This window comes from Bos taurus, chromosome 21 (genome assembly GCF_002263795.3).
Source record: "Bos taurus isolate L1 Dominette 01449 registration number 42190680 breed Hereford chromosome 21, ARS-UCD2.0, whole genome shotgun sequence".
In the NCBI taxonomy this organism is placed as follows: Eukaryota; Metazoa; Chordata; class Mammalia; order Artiodactyla; family Bovidae; genus Bos; species Bos taurus.
The window spans coordinates 196,257-207,286 of record NC_037348.1 but is presented as its reverse complement, the minus strand read 5'-3'; the positions used below and the strand labels follow the sequence as shown (position 1 = coordinate 207,286).

Sequence of the window (11,030 nt, the reverse complement as noted above, 5' to 3'; positions counted from 1 at the left end):
CACTCCACTGCACCTGGGGAGACCTGGAGCGTCAGAGATCCAGGGGCATTCTGGAGGTCAAGAAAGGGAGCTGGGGAGAGGGTTCTGGTAAACAGGCAGAGCCAGACCTCCCTGCCCCAAGGACACCGCGATGTGGGTACAAGGCGGCTCCTTCGGTGGGTCTGGCTGCCTGACTTGAGCAGGACCGGGGGCTTCCGTCACTTTCTGGGGCAGGCAGCTGCTCGAGGCTGGACTTAGGAGTCTGTGGTTCATGGTCCGCCAGCCCAGCCAGGCAGTGGTCTGGCCTCTGTGGGCCAGAATGGGACATAGTGTCTCTGGCACAGTCAGGTGGGGTGGGGCCAGCAGAGGGTCACTGACAAGCGACTTTGACCAATGGTTTCCCTGTGGCGCCTGGAGATGGGGTGGGGGCCCAGGCGCCTCGAGCCTCGTCAGGCTCCCGAGGTTTTTGTTGGGCGAGGCTGGAGATATCACCACTGTGTTTACTATGGTATAGACGCCTGGGGCCGAGGGCTCAGGGTCACCGTCTCCTCAGGTAAGAGCGGCCCATCCAGGGCCTTTGCTTTATCTCATTTCGTGCGATTTTTCTGAGCATCACTGTCTGGTCCTCTGATGTGTCCTTGTCCCCTCCTCCCCGGGGGAACTGGGCAGACTGGCCAGGAGGGGACCAGCTGCCCTATGCATTTCAGAGTCTCTTATTTTCCGATGCCTTTAAAAAATCAGAATCTTGCTGGCATTCAGAAGGGGCTTGGGCGGGAATGGCCACCAGTGGGGGAGTCCCAGGCCCCCCTTGGCAGCAGGGCAGCTTGGGATGCGGTGGAAGGCAACTTGCTGCAGTCCTAGCATCTGCGGAGGAGCGTGTCTGGATAATTAGGGCCTCAGGAACGCTGCCCGTGGCGGGCGCAGAGAACGCCCCCCTCGGGTGAGGTGTGTTCTGCACTAGACTGTGTTTAAAATTCTTTATTGGGTAGGAAGAGAATTGTCTAGGTGAGGACGGACACGCAGTGTCCCGATCATGGCGAGAGAGGGGAGCCTGGGGAGGTGACGGGCGCTAGGCTTTGTGAGGCCACTCTAAGAGAAAGAAAGGCTGTTTGCCAGAGGAGGTGTGCTTGCGAATACCAAGACAGGGCATCTCTGAAGCGACTCCTGATAGTCTGGAAAATTGAAACTTTAAAAAGAGATGTTTAAAGTATTTTAAATTTTTATCATTTACTTAACAACCACAAATCATGGCTTTGGAGAGTTGAGACAGGTACAAGTTTGGCCAAAAAGTACTTACTAGGTTCCATAAACCCTGGCCCCAGTTCAGGGCTGTTTTGAGAATAATAAATTCAGCTTATTTTTTTAATGTAATTGGTGGTGCCGAGTTAGTCAAGATGGCCACGGGCAGGACTGACCACCTGCAGCAGGTGGCAGGAAGCTGAGAGTCTGTTTTTGGAAGCAAGAAAACACAGTTGGTAAATTTATAGCTTCTGGTTCCCAAAAGGTGGTTTGCGGCTGGTTTTGCCCAGCCCCACAGAACTGAAAGTGTTCCCCTGAGCGGAGCAACACCTGGCTAATTTGCATTTCTAAAACAAGGCACAGATGCTGACTACCGAAACTGGAAGGTTCCTCTTTTAACTATTTGAATTTACTTCAGCTTTAGCTTATCAACTGCTCACTTATATTCATTTTCAAAGTCGATGTTTAAGAAATTAATTTGTCTCAGGTGCATTTTATCAATGCATTCGTATGCTCTTTAATGAGTTACTCCTTCAAGGTAGTTAAGCTGAGACCGTGCGCACGCCGTGCGCACTGTGAGTGTGCTCACAATCGTAGCTGGCCGGCTCCCTCCTGGCGATGAAGCAGCTTTCTCAGTGTGGCTCCCTCACTGCAGAATGTTCAGGGCTGCCTTTCAGGTACCCATCTCAGGACAGACTTGGGTGAAACGGGGGCATTCGTCGTGAGTTACTCTGCTACACTACTAGCTGGGGGATTGAGAGGATGCCCGGTGGGGCGGCAGTCAGCGGGGCCTGGGACCGTCTGGAGGGACAGTCTCTGCTCTGAGTCCCCAGGCTCGCCAAGGCTGGGGGGTCTCCTGGGACTGCCCACACCTGGGGACGTGTGGGCCTGGCCTCTGCCCCCAGGCCAGTAGGCAGGTCACGAGTTAACACAGCGAAGGGATTCGGAGGAATCCGCCCAGGTCAGAGAGCCCAGGGGACATGCCAGGGACCAGGAGCCGGTGCAGCCAGACTCACTGCCCAGGGATGTTTGTATGAGTTGTTTTTGTTTCTACTTGAAAGGGAATCTGTCTTTACCTACTGCCTGCGATGCCGGGGTGCTTCACACCCACAGGGACCACTTCCTGCGTCCACACTTAGGTGTTCAATGCAGCTTTGGGGTTCAGATGGTCTCTGTGCTAGAGAGTATCCTCTTTCTCAGCAGAACTTTGTGATAAAGACAGAATTGGGAGCAGGTTCAGATAAGATGCATTTCCTGTGGTTTTTAATGAGGACATTTGCCAGAGAGCAGTTAGTCACCAGGACTCTTTTAGACTCGGGGCGGGATCTCAGGCCCATGGCACGTGCCCAGGAGGCCAGGACCCAGGGACGTGTGCCCAGGCTCTCCTCTCCCAGAGAAGCAGCGCTGCCTGCTCAGCAGAGACAGGGCCTCTCTCTGAGGGTGGCAAGTGTGTCTCAGCCTGTGAGATGCTCTAGAGAAGCTAAAGTCTCCAACAAGCTTTTCACCCAGAGTGGAGGGTAGTGGTGACTGACAGCTGGGAGAAGGGCCAGCTGGGCCTGGTGTCGGGATGGAGGTGTCAGGCACCCAGGGGAAGGGGCGAGCGGGCTCCCAGGAGGAGAAGCGGGAAGAGGCTGGGAGGGATGAGCCCAGCTGGGCAGTGTCCACAGACCAGGGCCTTTAGCCGTGGCCATGGTCCAGGATCTGACCCTTTCTCGTCAGAACCACTGGGCTTTCATGTCTGTGTTCGCGGTTCAGGCCACCTACAGCAGGTGAGCTGGGCTGAGCCAGGCTGAGCCGGGTTGAGCCAGGTTGAGCTGGGCTGGGCTAGCTGAGCTGAGCTGGGTTGGGCCAACCAGGTGAGCTGGGCTGAGCTGCACTGAGCTGGGCTCAGCTAGCTGGTTGGGCTGGGCTGAGCTGGGTTAGGCTGAGTTGAGCTGGGTTAGGCTGAGTTGAGCTGGGCTCAGCTGGGCTGGGCTGGGCTGGGCTGGATGGAGTGGGTGAGCTGGGCTGGGCTGGGCTGGGCTGAGCTGAGCTGGGTTGAGCTGGGCAGAGTGGGCGAGCTGGGCTGAGCTGGGTGGAGTGGGTTAGCTTGGCTGAGCTAGGTTGAGCTGAGCTGAGCTGGGTTGAGCTGGGCTGAGCTGAATGGAGTGGCTGAGGTGGGCCAAGTGTGTGAGCTGGGCTGGGCTGGGCTGGACTGGGCTGAGCTGAGCTGAGCTGAGCTTTTCTGGTCTGTGCTGGGCAGAGTGTGTGAGCTGGGCTGGGCTGGGTTGAGCTGGCCTGAGCAGTGTGGAGTGGGTGAGCTGGGCTGAGCTGGGCTGGGCTGGGCTGGGATGAGTTGGGTTGACCTGGGCTGAGCTGAGCTGGGCTTGGTTGAGCTGGGCTGAGCTGAGCTGAGCTTTGCTGGGCTGAGCTGGGCTGGGCTGGGATGAGTTGGGTTGACCTGGGCTGAGCTGAGCTGGGCTTGGTTGAGCTGGGCTGAGCTTTGCTGGGCTGAGCTGGGCAGAGTGTGTGAGCTGGGCTGAGCTGGGTTGAGCTGGCCTGAGCTGGGCAGAGTGGGTGAGCTGGGCTGAGCTGAGCTGAGCCTGGTTGAGCTGGGCTGAGCTTGGCAGAATGAGTGAGCTGGGCTGGGCTGGGTTGAGCTGGCCTGAGCTGGGCAGAGTGGGTGAGCTGGGCTGAACTGAGCTGAGCTGGGTTGAGCTGGGCTGTGTTGAGCTGGGCAGAGTGGGTGAGCTGGGCTGAGCTGGGCTGGGCTGAGCTGGGCTGAACTGAGCTAGGTTGGGCTGACCTGGGCTGTTTGAGCTGGGCGGAGTGGGTAAGCTGGGCTGAGCTGGGCTAAGCTGAGCTGAGCCAAGTTGGGCTGTGCTGGGCTGAGTTGAGCAGGGCTGGGCTGAGCTGGGCAGAGTGGGTGAGCTGGGTTAAGCTGAGCTGGGCTGAACTGGGCTTAGCTTGGCTGAGCAGGTGAGCTGGGCTGAGAGGGTTGAGCTGAGCTGAACTGAGCTGGATGAGCTGGCCTGGATTGGGCTGATCTGGATTGAACTGGGCTGAACTGAGCTGAGCTGGGCTGAGCTGGGCTGGGCTAGCCTGGGCTTAACCGGGGTATGCTGGGTTAACCATGGTGGGCTGAGACTGGGTGAACAGAAGGGAACCCACTGAGCTGGCTTGACTTGGGCAAATTGTTGAGATGCTTTGGGTCCATTTAACCTCAACTGAGGCTGGTGGGTCTAGATGGACTGAGCTGACCCCACTGGACTGTCCTGGTCAACAGTGGGCTGGCCTCAGTGATCTGGTTGTGCTGAGGACTGGGGGCCTGAGTGTGTATCAGTCTTATTGATGACCCCAGACCCCCAGAGCAGGCCCCAGGTGGCTGAGCTGTGGGCAGTGAGGGTGGGCTGGTAGGGCTGAGTGTGCCCTCCACTCCACTGTCCCAGAGAGAAGGTGGAGCTGCCCACACCCCCAACCAGCAGGATGCCTCACACCCCCCTCTTCTCCTGTGTCCTCTCTCGGGTCCCCAGAAGGTGAATCGCTCCCGAGAGTCTTCCCCCTGGTGTCCTGCATGAGCTCCCCATCCGATGAGAGCACGGTGGCCCTGGGCTGCCTGGCCCAGGACTTCATGCCCAATTCAGTCAGCTTCTCCTGGAAGTTCAACAACAGCACAGTCAGCAGCGAGAGATTCTGGACCTTCCCCGCAGTCCTGAGGGACGGCTTGTGGTCGGCCTCCTCTCAGGTGGTCCTGCCCTCCTCAAGCACCTTTCAAGGGCCGGATGACTACCTGGTGTGCGAAGTCCAGCACCCCAAGGGAGGAAAGACCGTCGGCACCGTGAGGGTGGTCACTCCAAGTGAGTCGGGCCCGTCCCGTGGTTGGGTGCAGGGGAGGGTCCAGGCCCCGCTGACCTCTTGTCCTTCTCTGCAGAGGCAGAAGTGCTGTCCCCCATCGTGAGTGTCTTTGTCCCGCCTCGCAACAGCCTCTCTGGTGACGGCAATAGCAAGTCCAGCCTCATCTGCCAGGCCACGGACTTCAGCCCCAAACAGATCTCCTTGTCCTGGTTTCGTGATGGAAAGCGGATAGTGTCTGGCATTTCTGAAGGCCAGGTGGAGACTGTGCAGTCCTCACCCATAACTTTCAGGGCCTACAGCATGCTGACCATCACAGAGAAAGACTGGCTCAGCCAGAACGTGTACACCTGCCAGGTAGAACACAACAAGGAAACCTTCCAGAAGAACGTGTCCTCCTCATGTGATGCTGGTGAGTGCAGCCCTGGGGGGCGGGCGCTCACCCTCAGGTCTGCAGACACCGCCCCAGACCTGCCAGCTGCTCCCTGAGCCTTGGCTTCCCAGAGCGGCCAAGGGCAGGAGGGGCTGTGCAGGGCGGCTGGGGGCTGGCACCCCTCAACAGGACCCCAGGTTCACAGGGGACTCAGCCAAGTGGGCCCTGCTCTTTGGGCAGACCTCTCCCTTCACCTGATTTCACTCCAAGCAACTCTCTCCCACCTCCAGCACCACCATCTCCCATCGGGGTCTTCACCATCCCCCCATCCTTCGCCGACATCTTCCTCACGAAGTCAGCCAAGCTGTCCTGTCTGGTCACAAACCTGGCCTCCTATGATGGCCTGAACATCAGCTGGTCCCGTCAGAACGGCAAGGCCCTGGAGACCCACACGTATTTTGAGCGACACCTCAACGACACCTTCAGCGCCCGGGGTGAGGCCTCGGTCTGCTCGGAGGACTGGGAGTCCGGAGAGGAGTTCACGTGCACAGTGGCCCACTCGGACCTGCCCTTCCCAGAAAAGAACGCCGTCTCCAAGCCCAAAGGTAGGCCCTGCCCTGCCCCTGCCCTCCACCCCAGACCCTCCCCCGGCTTCTGCCTTCTGAGGACAGCAGGCAGGGCCAGCAGAGGACCCACGCTCGCCGATCTCACCACTGTGACCCCCTCCCCCACCCAGACGTCGCCATGAAACCGCCGTCCGTGTACCTGCTGCCTCCAACGCGGGAACAGCTGAGCCTGCGGGAGTCGGCCTCCGTCACCTGCCTGGTGAAGGGCTTCGCGCCCGCGGACGTGTTCGTGCAGTGGCTGCAGAGGGGGGAGCCCGTGACCAAGAGCAAGTACGTGACCAGCAGCCCGGCGCCCGAGCCCCAGGACCCCAGCGTGTACTTTGTGCACAGCATCCTCACGGTGGCCGAGGAGGACTGGAGCAAAGGGGAGACCTACACCTGCGTCGTGGGCCACGAGGCCCTGCCCCACATGGTCACCGAGCGGACCGTGGACAAGTCCACCGGTAAACCCACCCTGTACAACGTGTCCCTGGTCCTGTCTGACACAGCCAGCACCTGCTACTGATGCCTGGTCAGAGCCCCCGGGTGACCGTCGCTGTGTGTGTGCATGAGCGCAGACTAACCGTGTCGGTGCGCAAGATGCTGCACTCTATAAAAATTAGAAATAAAAAGATCCATTCAAAGCTGCTGGTTGTGAGTGAGCAAAGCTCTCCCTGCTAGGCCCGTGGCTGTCTGCCCTCACCTTGCAGACCACCTCCATCATCCGCACCCCGGCCTCCCCACTCGCTTCCAACCCACGCCCAGGAGCCCCGGTGCTCCTTGTGGGACGCTCACAGCAGGCCGAGCCCATGCTCGCTGTGCCTCGAGTCGCTTCCATGGCCACACTGGGGGCACACGGGTGTGCAACACACACACATGCACAGTCACATACATACATGCAGAGAGACACATGTGTGCACACACATGCACGGACACGCAGACAGCACGCACATGGACAGAGACCTGGGCACACGTGACACAGACATGTATATGATGGAATGGGTGAGCAGGCACACACACATGGACACATGAACATGTGGACACACAGACACACATGTACACGCACACTCACACGCAAGTGCACACAGTCACTCATAGGCACATGCACATGGGCACTCACAGACACACACGCATGAGGACGAGTCATACACATGTAGACACACACGCACAGATGTACACACGCTCATGCACACATGAATGCACTGCACACATCCAGGCTCACACGCTCGGATCCCAGCCCTTGCACACCCGTGCTCACTCAGTGCCCTGTCTGGCGGGTTCCCTCTGCACCATGCCCGTGCTCTGCTTGTCCCTCTGTCTCAGCTGGGAGGTACATTTGGAGGCCGCCCCAAACCCAGCCCCAGACCAGGGTGCGCAGAGGGCCACTCTGGGCCTGGCCAGAGGCAGCTCCTCAGGAAACTCATGGCCCCTGTCCAGGAGGGATGCTTCTCCCAGTCCAGGCCCTTGTGAAGGTGGCAGGGCCCCAGCTCTCCCCTTTCCCTGTGAAGAGACAGAGTCAGTCGTGTCCTGACAGCGGGCCATGCCTGGGAGGCCCCCCTTGGAGTAGGCAGCTGCAGGGCCACACGTCAACCTGGAGTGATAGGCACTGATCCGACGGGCAAGCGGGTCTCCTCTGCCACCCACACCAGTGCCCTTCAGGCTGACTCCCTACCTCCCCTACACTCCTGGATCTTTAGGGACCAAGGGCCCATCAGTGTAGTGTCTGCAGACCTAGGTGACTGTCCTCAGCCTTTGTCCCAGCGTCACTCTCCCTGGGTCTCAGATGTCTATCTGACCTCCTGATCCCACAGCTGTGAGTCCTGCAGTTCAGGCCCCAGCGAGGGCCCCACAAGGCCTCTCTCGTACATGCCATGTCTTCAAGGCAGAGAGAGATGGAGGCCAGAGGGATGGGCCCCTTGGCACAGGCAGACATCTGCCCCCAGGGCTTGTCCTCACTGGCTAGGGAGCCGACCTCAAACCACCAGAGACAGGACGCCCCACCACCGCTGTCAGCCCCAAGTGGCCCTGAGTCCTCCAGAGGGGTCGAGGACACCTGGCCACTCCCCCACCTCCAGCCCAGCGAGACCCCACCCTTGTGTGTACGCGTGTGCTCTGTCTCGCTCTGTGCCACCCCGGCGCTCCTAGGGCCAGGCACTCGGGGCCACTGCTTGGCTCAGCCTCAGCCACGCTCTGCCCCTGCAGGCTGTGGAATTGGGCGGCCAGGGGCCTACCAGTCCTGGCTAAGATGCTGCCTGACAAGTCCTGGAGCTCCCAACTGCCCCAGGGGTGCCGGGGAGGCAGGCACACGCCTGCTCGCCTGCCCGCTTGTTTCTGCAGTCCCCCAGCTCTTCTGACAAGTCAGGGCGGCCGAGGGGGGCCAGGGCAGGCTCTGCAGGCAGCTCAGCCATGCTGACCACCGTGCCCTATCTCCCACAGAGGGGGAGGTGAGCGCCGAGGAGGAAGGCTTTGAGAACCTCAACACCATGGCCTCCACCTTCATCGTGCTCTTCCTCCTGAGCCTCTTCTACAGCACCACGGTCACCCTGTTCAAGGTAGGCCGCCTGGTCCCGGGGAGGGGGTGAGGCCACAGAGCCCCGGGGCCGCAGACCCCCAGTGCCCACGCACGCACTCACGCTGTCTCTGTCGCCTGCAGGTGAAGTGACGGCCAGCCAAGAACATGGGGCACCAGAGACGGAACACGAGGGGCTGCCTTGGGGCCGGGTCCCTGGCCTATGTGGCTTGTCCGCTTGTACTGAAATTTTCCCTGCGTCCTCTCCAGCTTCAAGCTGTAAGAAACTGGCTTTTCTCGGAGCAGCTGAGTGCCATGGCCAAGCATGGAGCCCGCAGTAATAGGCTCCACCTGGCCCTGCTTTGCAATGTCGCATTTGTGGCCTTGAAATAAACAAGTATACTTTATCTTGTGAAACCGCTTCCTCGTGAAGGTTTTTTTTCCCCCAAGCCACACTCCTGTGTGCTGCAAATCCTGAGCGCTGAACCCATTGCTGACGGGAAAGGGACGTGTGTCTCCTCCCAGGCCAGTGGCGCCACGCCGGGGTGGTGTCTTGGGGCTGGTCCAGATGCAGGAACATGGCCGAGTTGCAGATCCCAGGACTGGTTTCCCAAGGTGGCCTGAGCCGGGGCCGCTGTGTGCATCCGTGAGGACCCTGCCACCAGCCCCAAGGACACCCCGCCCCTCTCTGCCGCCATTCCCGGAATCCCAACCACGGCAGGGCTTGTCAACCTCGGGTGCGCGTGGTGTGTGCAGGAGGGACTCGGGAGGAGGGCCGGTGTGTGTGCAGCCACATCGGGCCCTGAGGGAGCGCGAGACCTCACCTGCAGGCCAGAAGACGGTGCCTGGAGGGTGAAAGGAAGTCTCAGGTGAAGCTGCAGGGAGGTGCAGGACTGGAGAGGCACGGAGGAAAGGCCTGGAAAGAGGGGGCAGCTGGCAGCGGGGCAGGGGACAGGGGCATTAGCCCTCAGAGATAGGCTGCGGGGGTCCAGGTGGGGGCCGACAGGGGCGGCGGCACGCTCGAACCCAGGGAGGTCAGGTTAGCTGTGACGGCAACGCCAGGGTAGGGTGGGCGGTGGGATGGGAGAGGAGACCCTGGGGGCCAGGGGAGGGAGCTGGGTGAGGGTGATCTGGCTCTCCAGGGAGGCAAATTCAGGGGCTGGAAGGAGACTGGGGCTTCCCAGGACGCCTTTCATGGGGCCGCCAGGGGCCTGACAGTGACTGTCCAAGGGAGTGGAGTGGACCTGGTCCCAGAGAAGGCCGCCTCCCAGCAGTAGGCTCCTGGAAGGCAGTTCTGGTTAAACGGTGTCCTTTGCGGCCCAACCCATCAGGCGGGGGAACATTGGGTGAGGGGCTCCACGGCAGGCAGGGTGCCTCCAGCAGGGGAGGGGGGCGGCTGCACGCAGGCCGAGGGGCTGAGGTCAGGACCTGTGGGCTTGTCAGAGGGCTGTGATGATCAAGAACCACAGGCCAGGCGTGAACAACAGGAGCTGGCTCTCTCCCAGCGTGAGGGACGGGCCCAAGGCCGAGGTATCAGCAGGGCTGGCTCCTTCTGGGGCTCCACGGGGAGTCCGTTCCCTGCTCCTGGTGGCTCTCAGCACCTGTAGGAATGTATTTCATTCAGAGCCTATCAACTGCTCACTTATATTCATTTTCAAAGTCGATGTTTAAGAAATTAATTTGTCTCAGGTGCATTTTATCAATGCATTCGTACGCTCTTTAATGAGTTACTCCTTCAAGGTAGTTAAGCTGAGACCATGCGCACGCCGTGTGCACTGTGAGCGTGCTCACAATCGTAGCTGGCCGGCTCCCTCCCGGCGATGAAGCAGCTTTCTCAGTGCGGCTCCCTCACTGCAGAATGTTCAGGGCCGCCTTTCGGGTACCCATCTCATGACAGACTTGGGTGAAATGGGGGCATTCGTCGTGAGTTACTCTGCTACACTACTAGTTGGGGGACTGAGAGGATGCCCGGTGGGGCGGCAGTCAGCAGAGCCTGGGAGCGCCGCAGCTGGGGACGTGTGGGCCTGGCTTCTGCTGCCAGGCCGGTGGGCAGGTCACAAGTTAGTGCAGCGAAGGGATTCGGAGGAATCCGCCCAGGTCAGAGAGCCCACGGGACATGCCAGGGACCAGGCGCTGGGCTGTGAGAGGCAGGAGCCGGTGCAGCCAGACTCGCTGCCCCAGGACATCTGCACAACCCCCCTCAACTTAACATCTGTTTACGTCTTCAAAAGCCCAACATAAGTTGAAAGTAGTTTTAAATTCCATTTAATGTACTTCGCAGGCCAAACACCAGGGCTTATCTTCACCTGCCTTAAAAGGCTCAGAACACTTACATTAACTGACACTTGGGTAAAATCATCTAACTCAAGCCTTGTTGTTGCTCCGTTGCTCAGTCATGTCCAGATTTTTGCAACCAATGGACTATAGCACAGCAGGTTTTCTTGTCCATCACCAACTCCCGGAGCTTGCAAACTCATGTCCATTGAGCCGGTGA

General features: G+C 59.7%; 1 gene segment (V, D, J or C); it reads left to right on the top strand.

The window, feature by feature from the left end:
• The first annotated feature begins 310 nt into the window (after positions 1-310).
• On the top strand, positions 311-8,953 carry IGHM (immunoglobulin heavy constant mu). The segment is given in 7 exon segments: positions 311-532; positions 4,731-5,054; positions 5,129-5,461; positions 5,713-6,027; positions 6,159-6,491; positions 8,464-8,579; positions 8,681-8,953. Coding segments are annotated over 7 exon segments (1,590 nt in total).
• The last annotated feature ends 2,077 nt before the right edge of the window (positions 8,954-11,030 follow it).